At 43.2% G+C, this 22,119-nt stretch overlaps 1 protein-coding gene across 1 annotated transcript in view; it reads left to right on the top strand.

Annotated features, from left to right (window-relative positions):
* The window catches only part of LOC126175735 (transmembrane protein 19), an 82,070-nt gene that overhangs the window by 8,839 nt on the left and 51,112 nt on the right, over nucleotides 1-22,119 (top strand). Inside the window, exons 4-5 of the mRNA XM_049922686.1 lie at nucleotides 14,752-14,901; nucleotides 14,980-15,084. Of these exons, the coding sequence (XP_049778643.1) occupies nucleotides 14,752-14,901; nucleotides 14,980-15,084 (255 nt within the window). The remainder of the gene's footprint in view (nucleotides 1-14,751; nucleotides 14,902-14,979; nucleotides 15,085-22,119) is intronic.

The following is a 22,119-nucleotide window of genomic DNA, read 5'->3' as shown; positions in this document are numbered from 1 at the left end:
TGCCTTTATTTTACATATTATTCCATCCAAGAATTTTCAAAAGAAGAAATTTGTTTCTCATAACAAGATTGATGTGTACGGTTAGGAAACTTAGCTTATTTGCTATACAAATTTGCTTCTTCTTTCACTAATTTGGTGGAGTTAAACAATATTTTTCCTGTACAGAAGCTAGTTATCTCAATTTATCTTATTGTTTCTGAGATACTGTCACTGTAGAATTATTGCAACAAACTGTCCATTAATTACTAACCCTCCATGTTACATAAGTTCTATTAGTGCTATATTGAAGTCTGTTCTCATATCCTAGTCTGCACAACAGGCAGCTGAGAAGAACTCCTTCGAGGGATGAAGCGGGAGCAGGGAAACAGTCCTTCCCCTCACTCCTTCTGCCTTGTGCCTGTCCATTAACTGTGCTGCTGACCTTCTGAAAAATATGCCCCATTAGGAGATGTGGTTGTCAGCCTTGTAGTGTGTCATTCTTCTACAGTTCCTTTCTATTTTTATTTACAGCTGTGCTATCAAAGGGGAGAATTCAAGTGAAATGCGACTGCAGACATCACATTAAAAACAGAAACACATGAGAAAATCCTACAAATTGCCTATGTTTTAACTGAATAAAATGAAACATTTTAGTAGTTGCATGCATTAGTGTCAGTACTAATGAGTTATTGATACAGCTGTTACTGATAGCATTACACAAATAAAGAGTCTGACAGACATTTTTTTCAGAGTATCAGTGCACAAAAAATCTGAAATGTTTTAATATATCTATATTGCTTGAATCTCCTCAAGTCAGTCGCAGTTCATGAAGTTGCATTCATGAAAATGTTTCACGTGACTATCCTGTCTAGATCATGTACATCACTCCACTTGCAGTCAACATTTGTGCTGTGCGCATTCTCGTTGGCTATGGACTGTATTATTTTGTAATCAAGTTTGTGTTCTGTTCAACTTGCAGGATGGTACTTTTCTTTAATGCTGTTCATTGAATGTCCACAAATATGTCTTACACACTTCATATTACTGGTACCATATTTTTAAATAATACAAGGAGTAAAGATTCACTGTATAGTTGAGGCTTTTAACAGTCAACTTACATGTAACAAGACTGAAAGTAACTGAGTTTTTGGACACTGCCCATTGAAGCCAACTGATATGAAACATGGTTACAGAGTCCTAACACTGGACAAGGGATTGGAACAAGTGGAATGGGTGAGAGGAGAAAGAAGCTGGGGAGGGGAGGGAAGGGTGACTGATGGGTGGGAGGAAGAGTCCACAAGATAATAAGACGAGAACCTGAGATATCAACCATGGCACAGGCAGGAGGAGTTGCATGTACTACATAATGAAATGTAGAAGTCTGTTTGATAGTAGATTAATTGAGTGCAATTGGTTTGGCCCTCCATGAGTTTTTGTGTGATGCACATGGGGCCCCCGAACTATTGTGGCCCATTCTTCCTTCCTGGGCTGCATTTCTTTCCCTGTGTTCCTCCCATCCTCACTTCTTGCCCTCTGTCCCCTCTTCTCCCCCTCTCAGTATTCTTACTAATATCGACATGACCATCCGCCTGCTTTCTTGTATTCATTCCGGTTTTTGTTCCCCTTGCCTTTTCTTCTACACCTTTTCTCCTTGGTGGTTTTGATCCCTCTTTGGCGTTTGACTTCCACTTCTGAATTTTCTCTCTGTGGTGTGAGCCATTTGGGGAAGAACTCCCTCCCTAGCATTTACAGCATGGGTTCCTGTTGCCCCTCCTTCCCCTTTTCCTTCCCCACTGTAGTACCCTTCCCCAACTCACTCCCCTAGCATTTACAGCATGGGTTCCTGTTGCCCCTCCTTCCCCTCTTCCTTCCCCATTGTAACCTCCTTCCCCCCTCTGTAGCCACCCCTCCCTCCCTCCCCCTCCCTCCCCTCCCCTCCCTCTCACCCCTCCCTCCCTCCTGTCCCTCTCACCCCCATCCCGTCCCTCTCAACCCCTCCAGTCCCTCTTGCCCCTCCCGTCCCTCTCACCCCCTCCCGTCCCCTCTTGCCCCCTCCTGTCCCTCTTGCCCCCTCCCTCCCCCTCCCTCCCTCCTCCCTCCCTCCATCCCTTCCCCCCCCCCTCCCTCCCACTAAGTCACCAGCATGTGTAGCCAGTCGTGTGATGGGGCTGTTATGTACCCATCAGCTGAGCCCCCTGAGAATGCAAGGATCTCACTTCTGATATCTGAGCTATTGCCTCAGTGTGCATTACTGGTTTCTTGTCATTCTGGAGCATTGGAACTCTCAACAATGGCTGCTGTGCAAAACGGCCCTTGCTGTGGCTGGGTGGCACTCCAGCTCCTGATCGGAGTCGACGGTATAAGGCTCCCTAAAAAATTGGGCATTCTTCTACGGCCATCTCTTTGGTTGGCAATGGATCATTTAATGCTGCTTCTTATGATCCTGCGTCCTGCCCTTTCCTGGCTACACCATGGGAGAAGGGCATGGTTTGCTGGTTTGGGGTGAAGCACTTTCCCCATTACCTGGTCTGAGCTGGACACTTGCACCACCACCAAGCAATTAATTTTTATGGAAAAAATTGAAAAGACCATTTTGGTGGAGTGGAATCTCTCAGTAATATGTGATCGGATTCGCTGTTGATCAAAACTTCTTCTGCCACCCAACCTGGGGGCACCTCATCTTTCAAACTGATGAGGAACTCCAGACCATTCTGGAATGGCAGGACATTCACTTTGTTCAGTGTGTTCAGAAAGGTCATACGGACAACTGCATCAATACTGGCTCCTTTATTCTGGAATTTGAGGGAGATATCCTCCCACAGAAAGTCAAGGTCATGTGTTAGTGTCATCTGAAGCCATATGTCCTGCCACCTATGATGTGGCACATACTGTCCCCTGTATAGAGGATCCTCTGTAGAATGTGAACAGCCACTCCATGAGGGCAGCCCTGTGTTCAGCTGCCCGGCTGCGTTAATTGTCTTGACTATCACTCTCCATGCTTGCCAGATTGCCCAGTTTATAATAAAGAGAAGAAGGGCACAAGAGTACAAGCCCCTTGATTGTTTATCCTATGATGAGGCTCATCAGAAATATGACTGTCTTCACTCTGTGTCAATGGCATCTAACTTTGCCCTTCCTGCTTTTCCATACCCAGTCCCCCCCCCCTCGTCTCCCCCCCCCTCCCCCTGGTTCCCACACCCTGCCCTCCAGGTCCACTCCCACCCCAGCCAGAGAGGTGTCCCCTTTATTCAGAACCTGCCAGTGATAGGACTCCTCCCCGGACACCACCCACTCCTCCCCAGGCATCTCCCAGGCCAGAGGCCTGCTACCACAACTCGGCTGTGGAACCCACAGTATACGTGCCCAGAGGCCATCTGCTCTCTCTCAGTTTGGACCTTCTCTCTCTCTCCCCCCCCCCCCCCTCTCTCTCTCTCTCTCTCTCTCTCTCTCTCTCTCTCTCTCTCTCTCTGCCCCCTACCCCCCTCAAACTGTGAAAAAGAAGAAGAAGAAGAAACAAAAGTCCCAGAACAAAACCCTTCTGGTGCCTCCGGAGGTCCATCTCCCCCCCCTGGCAACCTGAGTATCATGTCTTATTTGTGATTGTCACACTGTCTTTGCTGATGGCAAATTGTGACTGAGCAGCGTGATTGGCTCCAGCTCGTTCGCCCCCGCCCCCCATTTTGGACTCCATTCCGTGCTTATTCAATGGAACTGTAATGGATACTACCATCAGTTACCCGAGTTGCAGTCCCTTATTTCCTTTTACTTGGTAGTTTGTATCATTCTCCATGAATCTCACTTTACTGACGCTCACTTACCGACCCTTCATAGGATCCTTGCATTCTGTTGGAACCGGGTTGGTCTTTTGAGGGCTTCTGATGGCATTTGCTTATTGGTCCATGTGGACACTATTAGTACGTAGATCCCCAGTCGTACGACACATGAAGCACTTGCTGTACAGGTCCACTTGGATCTGTGGTCAGGGTATGCAATCTCTATCTTCTCCCTGACAGGCCACATACACCCGCTGCCCTCCCTAAGCAACTCTCCCCTCCCTTCCTCTTCCTTGGGGCTTTTAATGCCCATCACCCTTTGTGGGTCACTGTTTTATTGTCTAGGTGGTGGCTCCTCATTGACCCATTTCTTGTGGACCATGACCTGTGCCTTCTTAATGATGGTTCCCCTACTCATTTTAGTGCCTTATATAGCCCTTTCTCTGCCATTGATGTATTGCTCTATTTCCGTTGCACTGGTTGCCACACAATGACCTCTTCAATAGTGACCACTTCCCATTGATTCTCTGATTCTCTTCCCGTCTCCTGATGACCAGCTTACCTCGCTGGGCTTTCCATCATGGTGATTGGCCTCTATATACCTCCCAGGTCATGTTTCCACCTTCTTTGTTAGGTTGTATTGATGAAGTTGTTCGTGATCTAACCAATAAGATAATTCATGCCCACCAGCATCTGTGAGTGCCATCACACCTTGCAACTTTGTAAGTGGCACCTGTCCTCCACTGGTCTTATTATCTTTAAATATCTTTACACTAAAGCCCATTAGTTAGTCAAACAGAGCAAGTGGATGTGTTGGGAACCCTTTGTCTCTTCCCTAGGTTCTGTCCCTTCATCACGGGTGTGGGCTACACTCTGCACCCTCTAAGGTTGTCAGCAGTCTTCCATTCCGGGCCTTGCCCCTCCAGGTGTCCTTTGTATGGATCCATCAGTTCTCGCATTACGCTTTGCAACCCATTTTGCGATAGCATCGGTGTTATCCCCCTATCCAACTACCTTCCTCCTCAGGGAACAGTGTGCTGAAGCTTCCCACTTATGTTTTACCTCTTGTCAGGCTGAATCCTGCAATGAATCTCGTACTGAATGGGAACTTATTGTGGCCCTCTCTTCTTCCAATGATTCAGCCCTGGTCCTGATTCCATCCCTAACCAATTGCTTCAACACCTCAGTCCTCCATAATGATAATATCTCCTCCGGTTGTTTAACTGTATTTGGCTGCAAGGAATTTTCCCCTCTCAATGGAGAGACAGTATTGTGCTTCCTGTCCTTAAGCCGGGCAAGGATCCATCGTCCCTTCATAGTTACCAGCCAGTCAGTCTCACCAATGTCCCCTGCAAGTTATTTGAACAGATCTACATCTACATCTACACTCCGCAAGCCACCTGACAGTGTGTGGCGGAGGGTACCTTCAGTACCTCTATCGGTTCTCCCTTCTATTCCAGTCTCGTATTGTTCGTGGAAAGAAGGATTGTTGGTACGCCTCTGTGTGGGCTCTAATCTCTCTGATTTTATCCTCATGGTCTCTTCGCGAGATATACGTAGGAGGGAGCAATATACTGCTTGACTCTTCGGTGAAGGTATGTTCTCGAAACTTTGACAAAAGCCAGTACCGAGCTACTGAGCGTCTCTCCTGCAGAGTCTTCCACTGGAGTTTATGTATCATCTCCGTAACGATTTCGCGATTACTAAATGATCCTGTAACGAAGCGCGCTGCTCTCCGTTGGATCTTCTCTATATCTTCTATCAACCCTATCTGGTACGGATCCCACACTGCTGAGCAGTATTCAAGCAGTGGGCAAACAAGCGTACTGTAACCTACTTCCTTTGTTTTCGGATTGCATTTCCTTAGGATTCTTCCAATGAATCTCAGTCTGGCATGTGCTTTACCGACGATCAACATTATATGATCATTCCATTTTAAATCACTCCTAATGCGTACTCCCAGATAATTTATGGTATTAACTGCTTCCAGTTGCTGACCTGCTATTTTGTAGCTAAATGATAAAGGATCTATCTTTCTGTGTATTCACAGCACATTACACTTGTCTACATTGAGATTCAATTGCCATTCCCTGCACCATGCGTCAATTCGCTGCAGCTCCTCCTGCATTTCAGTACAATTTTGCATTGTTACAACCTCTCGATACACCACAGCATCATCTGCAGAAAGCCTCAGTGAACTTCCGATGTCATCCACCAGGTCATTTATGTATATTGTGAATAGCAAGGGTCCTATGACACTCCCCTGCGGCACACCTGAAATCACTCTTACTTCGGAAGACTTCTCTCCATTGACAATGACATGCTGCGTCCTGTTATCTAAGAACTCCTCAATCCAATCACACAATTGGTCTGATAGTCCATATGCTCTTACTTTGTTCATTAAATGGCTGTGGGGAACTGTATCGAACGCCTTGCGGAAGTCAAGAAACATGGCATCTACCTGTGAACCCGTGTCTATGGCCCTCTGAGTCTCGTGGACGAATAGCGCGAGCTGGGTTTCACATGGCCGTCTTTTTCGAAACCCATGCTGATTCCTACAGAGTAGATTTCTAGTCTCCAGAAAAGTCATCATACTCAAACACAATACGTGTTCCAAAATTCTACAACTGATCGACGTTAGAGATATAGGTCTATAGTTCTGCACATCTGTTCGACGTCCCTTCTTGAAAACGGGGATGACCTGTGCTCAGTTGGGTCTTCAAATCTCATTACCTTAGAGATTGGCTTACATCAGATAAGCTTCACACTGCATTGTGTAAAACCAAGTTTTTGAAGGCTGCAATCCATCATTGTGACTGGGTGAACGCAGTCGAAAATATAACATCTTGATTCAGTGGTTAGCATATTAACCTGCCGTGTTGAAGGTTGTAGGTTCAAATCTCGTCAAATATCATGAAAGTTATTTGTTTTTAAATCTACTCAAAACAGTTTGATTATCAGTTAATTGGTTTAAATGAAATTTTTTATTTCTAATTCTTTGCCGTATTATTTTCATCATTGTATTGACTTTTTTATTTGCTCTTATTTTCCTACCTATCATTCTTTTTTGTTTGGATTCTGCCTCTGTTGTCTATAATGTACATCCAAATGCCAACGAGGGCTGCTCACCGCTTGGTAAAGCAGCTGGCCACGTAGCCAGTGACAGGCTGGTTTCAGGTAAACAGCGATAGCAAGAAATTGCAATTTGCTTTTAGTGCTGAAACTGAACATTTTCTGTTTTGAGTTTGCTTCTAGAGATTAGCTTTAATAGCCATGAACAAAAAAAAAAAAAATAGTGATTTTAGTTGCAGATTGTTAACCACCACGTTCTCGGATACATTACACATCATGAGGCTGTGGTTAGCTTAGGACATGAGTGTAAATTAAGGGCTACAAAACATGTCTCTACCACAGTTCAGTAATTCGTCACTTAAAATCAGCTGTTGATGAAGCATCTAATGTTTCCGACATATCTCATGATGGCCACTGCCCACATTGCTGTGTGTTTCACATTAATAGCATTTGTGAAGTGACTTGCTGTGTTTGTGTGTCAACTATAAATGAGCAGTAGCTGGCAACCGATGTAGCAACACCACAGTGGCAAGTGACACATGTCTACTATCAAGTAATATTAAACAGACTATAGCCCTATAGATAGTTGTCTGTTTGACACTGAGACTGCTCCCCTTTTGTTGTGGTGGTCACAACTCCTGGTTTGTTACATCATCAATATCTGCTCTTCCTCTATTCACCCTGCCTATTCTGTTCTTTTCGCGGTTGTAGGATGTCGCCGCCCTGCTGCCTGCTGCACCCCTCCTGGCTTAGTTCTTCAGCCCCAGATTCAGATGGATCTCTTACGGTGTCCAAAAGCCTCCATTGCTCCAATGGTCTTGTATTGTTTGGTCTACCTGCTCCTACAGAAGTTTCAGGATGCTTTTGTTTTTTACACTGAAGGTTCTAAATCTTTCGATCTTGTATGATATGCCTTCACATCTTCTGGTGGCACAGAGTACTCTCTCTTGCGTACCCCTAGCAAAGTGTTTACCATGGAACTGATGGCCAGGGATCGGGCCCTCTGCTTTATTAAATGGTTCTCCTTCACCTGAAATTTTTTGTTCATGAACTCAATGAATGGCCTTCAGGCTACTGCTCGGCTTTTCCCCATCACCCCTTGATCTCTACCATCCACGACCTTCTCACTGATCTTGGCACTGCTGCTTAGTTTCAGTTTTCTGATTTTATTTCCTGGTTTTTGGCAGTCGGCTATTAATTGCCTTATTATTTTTAATTTTTGTTATTATTTTTGTTTTTTTTTTGTCGATTTGCTTAAAGAAATTTGGCTTTAATTAATCTTTTTTGCAGAGACAGATAATTTATTTGGAACACTATTAGCTACTGCCGACTGTTTGCAGAATTTCAAGTGCACATTGTTATCTTTTGGGACGTGTGGCATTAAACCATACTAAAGAACTAAACAAGAGATAATACAGCACTGGTACTCCAAGAAAATTTGCATTCCGAAAACCATGCTGAAAAGTTTAATATCAGCTTGAGGCCTACTTCTTTGTGAATCTGGACGTACAGATGTGCTGTTTAAGTCGAATTATGCATTTTAGTATGGTTTACGAAATTGCATTGCTTTTGGAGTATCCTCTGATGTCCTGTTTCATTTATGACATTATGTAAGATCTCTTAATGCCATATACACAATGTGATAAAAAGTACCCAGACACCGCCAAAAACATACGTTTTTCATATTAGGTGCATTGTGCTGCCACCTATCGCCAGGTATGCCGTATCAATGACCTCAGTAGTCATTAGACATCTTGAGAGAGCAGAATGGGGTGCTCTGCAGAACTCACGGAATTCGAATGTGGTCAGGTGATTGGGTTCACTTGTGTCATATGTCAGTACACAAGATTTCCGCACTCCTAAACATCCCTAGGTCCACTTTTTACAATGTGATAAGGAAGTGGAAACATGAAAGGACACATACAATGCAAAAGTGTACAGGCCAATCTTATCTGTTATCTGTTGACTGATAGAGACCGCCGACAGTTGATGAGGGTTGTAATGGGCAGTAGGCAGACATCTATCCAGTCCATCACACAGGAATTCCAAATTGCATCAGAATCCACTGCAAGTACTATGACAGTTAGGCGGGAGGTGAGAAAACTTGGATTTCATGGTTGAGCAGCTGCTTGTAAGCCACGCATCATGCTGGTAAATGCCAAACGATGCCTTGCTTGGTGTAAGGAGTGTAACTATTGGACAATTGAGCAGTGGAAAAAACATAGTGTGGAGTGATGAATCACAGTTCAGAATGTGGTGATCCATTGGCAAAGTGTGGCTATGGTGAATGCCCAGTGAACGTCATCTGCCAGCGTGTGTAGTGCCAACAGTAAAGTTTGGAGGTGGTGGTGCTATGGTGTGGTCATGTTTTTCATGGAGGGAGCTTGCACCACTTGTTGCTTTGCGTGGCACTATCACAGCACAGCCCTTCATTGATGTTTTAAACACCTTCTTGCTTCCCACTGTTGAAGAGCAATTTTGGGATGACGATTGCATCTTTCAACACGATCGAGCACCTGTTCATAAGGCATGGCCTGTGGCGGAGTGATTACACGACAGTAACAGCCGTGTAATGGACTGGCCTGCACAGAGTCCTGACCTGAATACTGTAAATACCTTTTGGATGTTTTGGAATACCAATTTCGTGCCAGGCCTTACCAACTGACATCGATCCCTCTACTCAGTGCAGCGTTTCGTGGAGAATGGGCAGACGTTTCCCAAGAAACGTTCCAGCACCTGATTGAATGTATGCCTGTGAGAGTGGAATCTGTCATCAAGGCTAAGGGTGGGCCAACATGATATTGAATTCCAGCATTACTGATGGAGGGCACCATGAACTTGTAAGTCATTTTTAGACAGGTGTCTGGATACTTTTGATCACATTGTGTACATATGAACATACAGACTACCTACGTCTTTGTATAAGCACAGGAACAGTAACGCCATTTTCTGGCACACTCTGACAACTGCAGAAACGAATTCTAACAGGTCGTGGGAAAATATTGCAATTGGTCATTTGAAAAGCGTTACTTTCAAAGTACATTTTATTTTACGCAATATGAGTTATGTTACGTGTGCAAACGTGCTTTGAATTTCTTAAATCACTGAGTGTTTGGTTTGCATTTAAAGCTTAACGCTTTGAGGGCCAACTGCTTAGAAGAATTTCAAGACCAGAAGACCAGGCATTTATGTCATTACTTAAAATTTTATTTAATATTGCCAACCAATGCTGTACAATTGCAGTAAAGTCATGAGATGTTCAACTGACTCTTTTATTAGAACATGTTACACATTTTGTGATTACACTCATCTTCAGACATCACAAATTTCAACTCCTTCCTAACCAACCAGGTGTCCAGCCTAAACAACTCAAAGAAAGTGTCCAATAACATATGACTATAACTGCAACACAAGCATAGTGTATACTCTGCATCAAGACTGCTTGTGTCGCAGTTGTAGTCATTGTTATTGGACACTTTCTTTGAGTTGTTAAGGCTGCACGCCTGGTTGGTTAGGAAGGAGTTGAAGTTTGTGATGTCTGAAGATGGATGTAATCCCAAAACACGTAACATGTTGTAATAAAAGAGTCAATTGAACATCTCATGACTTTATTGCGATTGTACAGCATTGGTTGCCAATTATTAACATAAAAATGATCGCAGGCATCAGACAGGATTTTATGTCTTGTACATCATAAAATTTTACTGGCGCATTTGGCATTTGGATGATGTATCGAAGTGTAACACGCGCAAAAAAGACAAATGTTATATGTGAAAGCATAGCTTTTTTGTAGCTGCACTATGTACATTAATTTAAACCATTAACTTTCCCTATTTGTGTGATCGCACTACTTAACAGTGATGTTGCTTTAGGCCGATTACATCACATGCTGTATGCTCTGAACACTACGTTCACATGCAACAAATCTTCTGAAATACTAAAACCGAATTTCAGGATCTGTCTTTCACTGTCGTGTTTACATGTTAAGGTCTGAAGCGAATTTGCTAGCACAGTTAACTACGGTGCCCAGAAAATTTTCTCTTCAGTTAGATGAGGTGTCTAATATGGTGTAATATTTCTACTTATGCTTCACTGAACAAAAAGCAACTCCATCAGTATTAACCAAAATTTTTAAAAACAAGACGCAACCTGACAGCCCAAGCACGTTTCAATACTGGCTGCGTTCACATGGGAGCAAATATCGATTGCGGAATTGGGAAATCGGCAACAAGAAGCGGATTTCCAGAATCGATTTTGAAGTGTCTGCATGACTATCCAGAAGCAGTATTGGGAGATCAGTTTACAAAATCCTGTTTTGGGAGCCCCGTGTAAACATGATGAATACCTACTATTATCGACTGGTGAGATCACATGACGTGAACTAGGATTGGCTTACAAAAGCGCATTGCGATCTTGATTTTAGTGCTTTGAAAACTAACATTCTGTGTTTGGTAGAATTTGACTATACACGTTTGTGATATGAAAATATGGAGGGTGCATGTTGCTGCAAATCAAAGAGCTTTCCAGAACCCATTTTCTTCTGGGGTTCATTTCCTAAAGTGGTGGGAGGTTTCTACGCAGGTGTATAAACCTTAACCATTCAAAGTATTGGTTAGTTTTACAATCCAGAGGGAAAGTATACTGTCACTTAACAGGAAAAAGGGTATTTTCACTCGGGATTTTTTTTTTTTTTTTTTAACAGGAAATCCAGGAAAAACCTGGGAATTTTTTTTTCCTGGGCTGCGTACACACCCTGTTTTGGCTCCTCCACAATGATCTGCCCTCCTCCCCACTTTCATGGTTGTGGGGTCCCCCTCATAGTCATCCATATTTTGCTGGACTGCCTCCACCTTTTAACCTGGGTGTTAGTGGACGACCCTCCCCTGGTTATGTTTGCCATAGGTTTTCTTCACACAAGTTGTTTGTCCTACAAGGTTTAAGTACCTGAATTTCCCACTGGAATTGAAGTCCCTCAATTAGCGTTGATGTTGCTTATGGAGGCCTTTGCATTGCCTCCATACTGGTCATGTTCTGCCCCCTTTTCCCAACATTTTGTTTCCCCTTTCCTTTATCTTCCTCCTCTGGCATTGTCCCCATTGTGTAGTGATCATGGTACTGTGTGGGAATCAGGAAAGGATGGCGATGGAGTTGGTGCGCCAATGCACGTAGCATCCCTGGGGCGCCCCTGCTCTTGACTTCCTGTCCCTCCCCCACTCCTGTTCTTTACTCTTCCTGCTGCACAGACGTTCCTTTTACCTCTTTGTTTGCCTGTTTTCCCTTCCCCTTCACTAGACTTTGCTGCTCATGTTGTTCCTTGCTTGGTTTCTACCACTTTAGATCATGGGACCTATGACCTCACTATTTTGTCCCCTCCTCCAATCAACCACCATCCAATCACTAGGTTTGGCAGCAGGACTAGAAGTGACTGTAGTTGGGCCAGGGGCTAGCAGTAATATGTGCTCAACAGAATGTTCTGTCACTAAGTGGTCAACTTTGCTTTTGACCACAGTTGGCAATGGCCATTCATTAAGGAGGAGAGCTAATTAGTGGTCATGCCCACAAAGAATCCTGTGTTATAGTGAAATATGCCTCGGACGGGGCTGGAATAGGATGCTGGGTGAGAGCAAGGATAGGTTTTGCACCTAAGTTTCCTACCGGAATATGACATGTTTCAATGTGGCTGGGGTAGGTATGACGTAAGGATGAACCAGGTTATTTTTTAGATTGGGAGGATGGCAGATTACTGCTTCATGTGGAATGAGAATAATTTTTGGAAAGATGTTATTTATTTTTGTGCATTGATAATAGGTGGTAGTTGAACCTAAGGCGAAGGATTGGAGCAATTGGTTAAGTTATTTGAGTCTGGGTTGATGTTTGATAATGGGGGCTGGTCTCCTTTGAAGTTGATTGGTGGGATTCGTTGGAGGACTAGGAGCGTGTATGGATATGACTCAAATGAATTTGTGAATTAGACTTGGAGAGTAGTGCCTGTGTATGAAGGACTTCCTACTTTACAAGTGATTGCTTATCATTGCCTACACATCATTGATGGTACCTAGACTTTACAGAAGAGGTGTTGTAGCTATAAAAATGGATTTACCATTTATGGTTCATGGCCTTGCTGTGAACAAAAGTTTTTATGAAACAACAGGGAGGTGGGGTCCAATGTCAGGTAAGTGGCATGTTGGGTGGAAGAAGACTAGGTGAAGTAGGCAGGAGAGAAAATATAGAGGATGTGGAGGAATGAAGATAGTGTCTAGCCCCTGGAATAAGGTTGCCGATAGTACCATGAATTAATGTAAAGCAGACAGTTGTCTAGGATCTTAGGTGCTTACAATGGTTTCCTCTAAATGGCCCATGAACAAGTTTGCTGTAGGAAGGTGCCATGGTGGATGTCCATCGCAGTGCCATTGGATTTGCTTGTATATTATCCCCTTGAAAGAGAAGTAGTTATGGGTAAGGATATTGTCAGTCAGGTTTCTAAACAATGTGATGGTGGGTTTTGCGTCAAGGGGACCTTGGAACAGGAAACGTTATGTTCTATGACAGACATAAACAATTTAATCACTTTATTTTCCTGGGCTGTGATTGTTCATCATTGTGCCTAAAAATGAGGAATCTTCTTCACACAGTCCTCACTACTTCCTCCAGAGTAGTATTCTGCTGCCCACCTAATCTTCAAAATATCCTGGTCCATCATTATGCCACACCTACTGCCATCCAATTTACATATTATTTGTATCTATGTGGGAGACCTAGGTGCAAGACCTAAGCTACACTCTAGCTCAGCACATATTATTCCAGTTCCCTAATAGACCTACCTTACAATATGAGAAGCAGGACTACCTGTGAAAAAGTAGCCATGTCATATGTCAACACTGCTGCTTCGGAACCCATGCCATCCTTATCCTCTTTCCAGTGCCAGAGTCTCTGAATTATGTAGATGTGAATTGTCTTTACAACAGATTCTTTGTTCCCACAGTCGTCCTGCATTCAATCACTGCTTGTCCTGTCTCACACCCAGTCCTCATGCCTTCCACTTCACTGCATTAATCTGCAGCAACAGTGCCCCATTATGTCATGTTCTCTTGCAGCCTCTCCCCCACCCTTCCTTCTCAGCTGTGAGCCTTCCTTCCCTCGACTACTCCTTCCCCCTCTGTGCCTCGTCCTCCCCTCAGCCACTCCATATGTTTTAGCCACTAATCTCAGTTGGATATCAGTTCCATCTGTATATATATTTTCTGTCATATAATGTGTCATTTTTTTTAGTTTGCTTCAGAAGCTTTCCAGGCCAAAGTACATACAATAATGGAACGGATAGGGACAATCAAAAGTTCTTTAGGCATAACATTTCAAGCAGTAGATTTTTTTCTGTTGCAGATAGCAATATGATCAGGAGGCTCAAGGTGTTGTGCACAGATGACAGCTGCAGTGTCGGGCAACAAAGATGAGTACGTACTGAAAGGTGAAAGTGTAATAAAGCATAGCTGTGTTTTGGACATGGTGCATGAGAAAAAGTAATGAGTGAAAATACAGTATGTAGCAGACAAAACATTTGAGGGGGGGAGGTAGTACAAACAATGAAAATTAATAATAAATGGGAGGACAGCAGGTGGATTACTGCTGACAACATGCTGAGCAGCAAGTGGGAAGAAGTGCCAGAAGAATGATGCTGGCCATCATGTTGTACATCTGTGAGGCATTGCAAAAATATTTTGACCCCTTACAGATAGCTTTGTGCTTGCTGAGAGCAAAGTTTAAATTGTGTTGGCCCCCCAGCAAACAAAAATTTCACACATTCTGATATCTATTTCGATGAGGCTTACTTTTGGAGTGGCGTATCATTGGAACAAATCATTAGCAACACATTTGCATTGATGTATTAAAGGACTACAAAATTATTAATTGTGTACAATCTTCTCAATAGGAGGCCAGAGAAATTGGATCCAAGTGCTATGTAATGGTGGCATGGCAACACAACTAGCATTGCTGTACCTTCTGGACTCAGGTTGTGGTGAAAGGCCTGTGGATTTCCTTAGGGATTACCGTTCCTCATGGCTAAGCCTTGGAGTGTTAGGTATGTTACTTATTTTTCATATTGAAACACTGTCTCGAATTACTATAAGTCTTCTCAATAATATTGTTCTGTCAACAGGGGCATTTGCATGCTGTAATGGGGATACTTGGGCTTCAGAGTTAGGATCTGTAATAGGTACTGCTGAACCATTTCTCATAACATCCAGAAAGAAGGTTCCCAGAGGTAAGTAACTGTACATAATTTTCATGTGTGCACATACATACACACAAAAAGTAGCTCTCTATTTATTAAAACAAGATTTTTGTAGGGATATTCATCTCTGTATTGTGTTATTCCAATGCAGAGTTGCATGACTATTTCACATTTAAGCAATGTAATAAAATTAGTTAATGAAATTAACTGTATGCTTAACTCTGTAATACTTTGCAGGAAGTTTGTCAAAGTTTTGGTGTGTTATCAGATGCATTTTTCCAGTTATACTGCTTTCATCTACTTCATATTATGAAATTAGCTGCATTGGGTTATTGTTTATTTTTTTGTCTTTTGTCATTACATGGTGGCAAGGACAGCATAAATAAAGTTGGCTCCCTGGTTACCATGAAAGAAGCACATTTATTAGTAACAATATCAGAGAAGGAAAGTTGCTACTCACCATATAGCAGAGATGCTGAGTCGCGATAGGCACAATAATTCACACAATTAAAGCTTTCGGCCATTAAGGCCTTTGTCAGCAGTACACACACACACACACACACACACACACACACACACACACACACACACATATCTTTTTTTATATTCACAGGAAGTATCCATTTCTATTTCAGTACAGGATAAACTACTACTAACAGCGACAAACACGCCACCACCGGTTGCATGCAATCTATCTTTTCTAAACACCGTCTGTCCCTTTGTAAAAATTTCGGCAGATTTTTATCTCTGGCTTCAGCCAGCTTTCCGTACCTATAACAATTTCAGCTTTGGTGCTTTCTATTAGCACTTGAAGTTCCGGTACTTTACCAACGCAGCTTCGGCAGTTTACAATTACAATACCAATTGCTGCTTGGTACTCGCATGTCCTGACTTTGCCCCGCACCCTTTGAGGCTGTTGCCCTTTCTGTACTTGCCCGAGGCCATCTAACCTAAAAAAACCGCCCAGTCCACGCCACAACAGCCCCTGCTATCCATGTAGCCGACTGCTGGGTGTAGTGGACTCCTGACCTGTCCAGTGGAACCCAAATTCCCACCACCCTATGGCGCAAGTCGAGGAATCTGCAGCCCACACGGTCGCGGAACCGTCTCAGCCTCTGATTCAGACCCTCCACTCGGCTCTGTACCAAAAGTCAGCAGTCAGTCCTGTCAATGATGCTGCAGATGGTGAGCTCTGCTTTCATCCCGCTAGTGAGACTGGCAGTCTTCACCAAATCAGATAGCTGCCGGAAGCCAGAGAGGATTTCCTCTGATCCATAGCGACACATGTCATTGGTGCTGACATAAGTGACCACCTGCAGATGGGTGCACCCCGTACCCTTCATGGCGTCCAGAAGGACCCTTTCCACATCTGGAATGACTCCCCCCAGTATGCACACAGAGTGCACATTGGTTTTCTTCCCCTGCCTTGCAGCCATATCCCTAAGGGGCCCCATTACGCGCCTGACGTTGGCGCTCCCAACTACCAGTAAGCCCACCCTCTGCGACCACCCGGATCTAGCAGACTGAGGGGCAACCTCTGGAACAGGACAAGCAGCCATATCCGCCTGAAGATCAGTATCAACCGGAGAAAGAGCCTTCCGTTCATCCCTCCAGAATGTCTTTCGCCCCCTGCCACACCTCAAGACGACCTCCCACTCTACCATGGGTGAGGGGTCAGCCTCAATGTGGGCAGTATCCCGGGCAGTCACAGCTGTTGTCCGATCGGGGGATGCATGGGACGAGCTGGCCATCCCCGACAAACCCACATCTGGACCCCCACAGTGATGCCCATTGCCAACAGCCTCAAGCTGTGTGACCGAAGCCAACACTGCCTGAAGCTGGGAGTGAAGGGATGCCAACTCAGCCTGCATCCAAACACAGCAGTCGCAGTCCCTATCCATGCTAAATACTGTTGTGCAAAGAACATCTGAACTAATCTACAGAGAGCACAAACAATTCAACACAAAATTTAAACAGTTATTAAAATGCAAGACTGCCTAGTAAATGCAGTAATGCTGGCTACTTGCGCACTGCTGACACACTGCTCGGTGGCAGAAGGAGACTATGCGATTTTACGCTATTCAGGTACTAAAACACGATGCTACAACTCTCAAATACTATAATATGCCAAAAATTTATGAATTAAACAATGCAAGTACCCAAAAACACGCAAAGAAATTAAGAATTTAACTATGTAACAAATAAGTGAGCTAAGAGTATATGACTTGCTGCTGGCAAAAGTGGCTATTATTTTCTAATTCATGTCACAACTGTGAACTGTTGATTTAAATGTCTTTACTAATAAATGTCAAACAATGGAAAATCGAGGATGGAATGTAACAATATCAGAGAAGGAAAGTTGCTACTCACCATATAGCGGAGATGCTGAGTCGCGATAGGCACAATAAAAAGAGTCACACAAAATTCAAGCTTTCGCAACCAATGGTTGCTTCATCAGGAAAGAGGGATGGAGAGGGAAAGATGAAAGGATGTGGGTTTTAAGGGAGAGGGTAAGGAGTCATTCCAATCCCGGGAGCGGAAAGACTTACCTTAGGGGGAAAAAAGGACAGGTGTACACTCGCTCACACACCCATATCCAACCGCACATACACAGACTGTTGGACGGTTGGGTATGGGTGTGTGTGCGAGGAAAGAGGGAAGGAGAGGGAAAGACGAAAGGATTTGGGTTTTAAGGGAGAGGGTAAGGAGTCATTCCAATCCCAGGAGCGGAAAGACTTACCTTAGGGGGAAAAAAGGACGGGTATACACTCGCACACACACACATATCCATCCACACATATACAGACACAAGCAGACATATACAGAGGCAAAGAGTTTGGGCAGAGATGTCAGTCGAGGCAGAAGTGCAGAGGCAAAGATGTTGTTGAATGACAGGTGAGGTATGAGTGGCGGCAACTTGAAATTAGTGGAGATTGAGGCCTGGTGGATAATGGGAAGAGAGGATATATTGAAGAGCAAGTTCCCATCTCCGGAGTTCGGATAGGTTGGTGTTAGTGGGAAGTATCCAGATAACCCGGACGGTGTAACACTGTGCCATGATGTGCTGGCTGTGCACCAAGGCTGAGGATCACCCTGTGGCTAAACAACGTGATGGCCAACAGATGGGCTGCTGGGTGCAGCTGGCATTGATCACAGAGCATGAGCAAATTGTGGCAAGTTATGGTCACGTGGCATCTTAAATAGTCCATCAGAAGGATATCTGTGAGGTGGCACATGATGTGCAGGTGCAACATCCTCATTTACTAAATTTCACTAATTGTCAATTACATTGTGCTTATCATGTCATCTCACTTAATAACTGCTATTATCACATGTAGAAGCAATGTAGTACACCAACCTACATTATTATACATTTTTATTATGTCAACAATGTAGTCAAAATGACTACTGTGTTGTAAACTAACTAGGTTTACCACTGCCCTATATCACATGTACAAACAATGTACGAAACTCATTCTTGGACCAATAAATTAATAAATGACTACATACACACCTCTGTCGAACCTTCTGTTGGTGTAATGATCTTTACCCATATAATATTTAAGAGCCTGAAGAATAGTCATAGATTCTTGGAATTTTCTAAGTAGGTTTTTGCTGTGTGCAAAGAGGCATTCATCTGTTCATATGCTTCAGTATTTCTGTGAGATTAATCCATGAGTCAAAGTAACATGTGGTCGTTCACAATGCTCTCAAAGTCCCATTAACCAAACTTAACAAGAGTACCACCGTCATATTTGTATAAAGCAATGAAGGTGCTAGGTTCATCCATAATAGTGACAATGACTGAGAACTGTGAAACACTGCTTATTTATAGTATCGAGCACTTATGACTTGCCTCCACACACACTCTCATAAAGGAGAATTGGTTCGAGGATGCTTTTCCTTGTCTTGCATTAAAAGGCTATGTATAACATTTTATTTGCAGTACTCTGTATGTGCAAGAATGGATAGTCAGGGAAGTATGTGTGTTTTATTTGCAGTACTCTGTATGTGCAAGAATGGATAGTCAGGGAAGTATGTGTGTTTGTGCGAGACTCGTGTGAACAGACACAGAGTGACAAAGACAAAAGTTAGCACATTTAAAGTTGTCTGGAGCTGTTGCAGGGAGATATGTGTAAAGCAACTTCATCATTTGAAGATTGGCTGTGTGTGTGCCATTTAAATAGAGGCTGTGTGTGTGGGTAGGGGTTGAATTAAATGCCATTGTATCTCCTTTTGATGTCTTCCAACTGCCCATTCTGTGCCTCTTACATTTAAGGGTAGCTGTTGGGTGTGTCTCAAAGGCATTACGTAGCCTCCCTTGTGACTTTTTGCTAACTGTTTTCATTGTCTCAAAATTCTTGTGTGTCTGGCAGTATTGTGGTCACTGTTTATGCTTTCTGATGCAACATATGTGCCACAGCCCTCTGTGGTCACGTCACAACAGTATCTCTCATGAAAGGTGTTTATATAATCCATTTTCAAATATTCTACCACTGAATCCAAACTTGATATTGGCCTTTGTACGAATCTGTGTGACTGTTCGATTTGCCAACCCACCTGCACTGATAATTTGTGTAAATTTCAAACCACATAACACCCATGAAAAAGAAGAGGCTTGAGTTGATACAGTTCCAGGTTTTCGTCGTTTTCCAGCTAAACGCTCTGAACTCTGTTTCATTTGAGTTGGATGATCCTTCCAGAGAACTCTGAGACTACCTTCCAAGAAGAGTCAGATCACCTATGACAAATACACTTACTGGGTTTGGTACCAGATAACATTGTGCAAGTTCTGCAATATTTCATCAGAACAACTGTTCACCATTTTCAGGTGTACTATTTGCTGTAACTGCTGTGAGACATGACTGTTGATACTCGTGCAGAGGTGTCATAATTTATCGGGGCTAAGAGCAGGAATTACGCATGCATGGAGAGGCGCTCACAGCGGGGGAAAGTAGCGCTCATGGTGCCCCCCTGCTGGAAGCTGAAGATAGATGTTCGGAGTGTGCATGGTGGCCAATGACTGTGCTTCTGTATGCTTCAGTAGTTAAAAGCTGGATTATTTTTCTACATTGTTATTTTTCTACATTGTCGAAGCCGTAATTTCTTGTTTCTCATGTTTTAATTTAATGCTGCCAGTACTGCATTCCAGGCAGTCCTTAGTTTCCTTCCACAGACATCTGTAGGGGCTGTACAGGGTTGGGTCCTAACTATGTATGTGCAATTAATGAACCTGAACCAATCAAAGGGTTTAGAATCTTGAGGAATTAGGGAAGTATCATATAAATATGTCATAAACAGATTGGCATATGAGGGTGACATGCAGATGTCCATGATAAAGCCACAGGTTTATTTATAAATCGTCCCCTGGAAGTAGAAGAAGTTGTGGCTCATAATGAACTTGATTACGTGTATAAGAAGAATTGAGGTTGTGGCATTGGGGTCAACAGTTACTATACACCTACACACTCACCCAGCACATCGTATTCCAATTCTGTCACAACCACTCAGTGAGATGGTGCAGTGGTAAGACATTGGGCTCGTATTCATGAGGACAGCTCTTCAAATTCGTTTCTGGCCATCCAGATTTAGGTTTCCCACAGTTTCCCTAAATTTCTTTATGTGAATACCTGGATGGTTCCTTTGGAAGGGCCTTCCTTATCCTTCCCCTATTCAAACATGTGCTCCATTTCATGACCTCTTAGTCAGTAGAACATTAAATCTTTATCTTCCTTTCTCCTTTTCTTCCTTGCTGCCACAGCCATAGCCTACCAAACTGTGAAAGCAGTCATGTTGTATACTAACGCTGCTGTAACATCTGCACAGCCTTTTATCTAGGCATGATTATCAACTGACTGTCATAAAAATCAGTGGCCTCTGCTGATCTGTTTACATTGTATATAATATTATTTTTTGCTTATCTTAATTTCTCTTTACTTTTATCACTGTAACATTTAGATGGCTATCTACAGTTTTCCTGCAGTATCTCTCTCCACCCTCAGTCAGGTCCTCCTTTGCTGTGAGAGAAAGAGAGACATAGATTTTCATTATTTCAAATTATCTTGACTAATTTACAGTTATCACTATACCTCCTGCTATTACTACTGATACAACAGCATTACTGCTGCCTCAATAACAAGCTCTATAGCTAATACACTTAAAAACGTAAAGGGGGTCACTAATACTTCTACCACCATCTAGGTTTATTTTTTCCCTTTTCTTCAGCAAATGTTACTACTACTGAAAATTATTTTGCTGTTACTAACACTAACACTAATACTAATATTCCTGCTATGATTCCATATGATCACGAGTTTTCTTTATTGTAGTCAGACATGGACACACAAACATTCAGTTTACTACCACCAAAATGAATCTAGTTTCTCTCTACATTCCGTACCAGATTGGCCACTCCCTCAGGCCCAGCAGTATTTTGCTGCCTCCAGAAGAGTGCATCATTTATACTTCAATGATTCTTCTCGGTCTTTTTGGGTACATTTGTCAACCACCTCCCTTCAGTCATTCCATTTCAGGGCCATGTGATCTGTTGAGCTATCAGGATTCATTCACACTCACTAGGATCATTTCTGCTATGGTATCTGTTGGCTATAGTTACTCCTCGCCTTTTCTGAGATGGAGCTACAAATTTAAGGAACAAGATCCTTTTCTATTCTAATTATGTCATACACAGTTTCACCTCTAAAAGCCTGTAAGGTTTCAAGACCCTTTTTTTCTCTAATTATGTCATAAACAGCTTCACCTCTTAAAGCCTGCCTAGCAGCCCGTGATATATCTTCAACTGGGGACATTCCCATTGGACATGATCTGATGTGCCACTTTCTCCACTGTCACAGGTGGTCATTGCTCTTTAACCTTTTCTATACAGATATGTAGGACATGTCCCATGTCGGGGAAGGTAGTGGACTAGTTCCCTACTTGACTGGGTATGTGTCATAATATCAGGAAGAAACTGAAATGTTCTCCTTCCTATGTCTGATTCTTTATTACTGTTGAGTTTATTGCTTATTCTCTTGATGATTCCATGTATTTTTTTGATATTCTTCC

Source organism: Schistocerca cancellata, chromosome 3 (genome assembly GCF_023864275.1).
Source record: "Schistocerca cancellata isolate TAMUIC-IGC-003103 chromosome 3, iqSchCanc2.1, whole genome shotgun sequence".
NCBI classification, from domain to species: domain Eukaryota; kingdom Metazoa; phylum Arthropoda; class Insecta; order Orthoptera; family Acrididae; genus Schistocerca; species Schistocerca cancellata.
The sequence above is the reverse complement of the archived record's forward strand: the minus strand, read 5'-3'. Positions and strand labels throughout refer to the sequence as shown.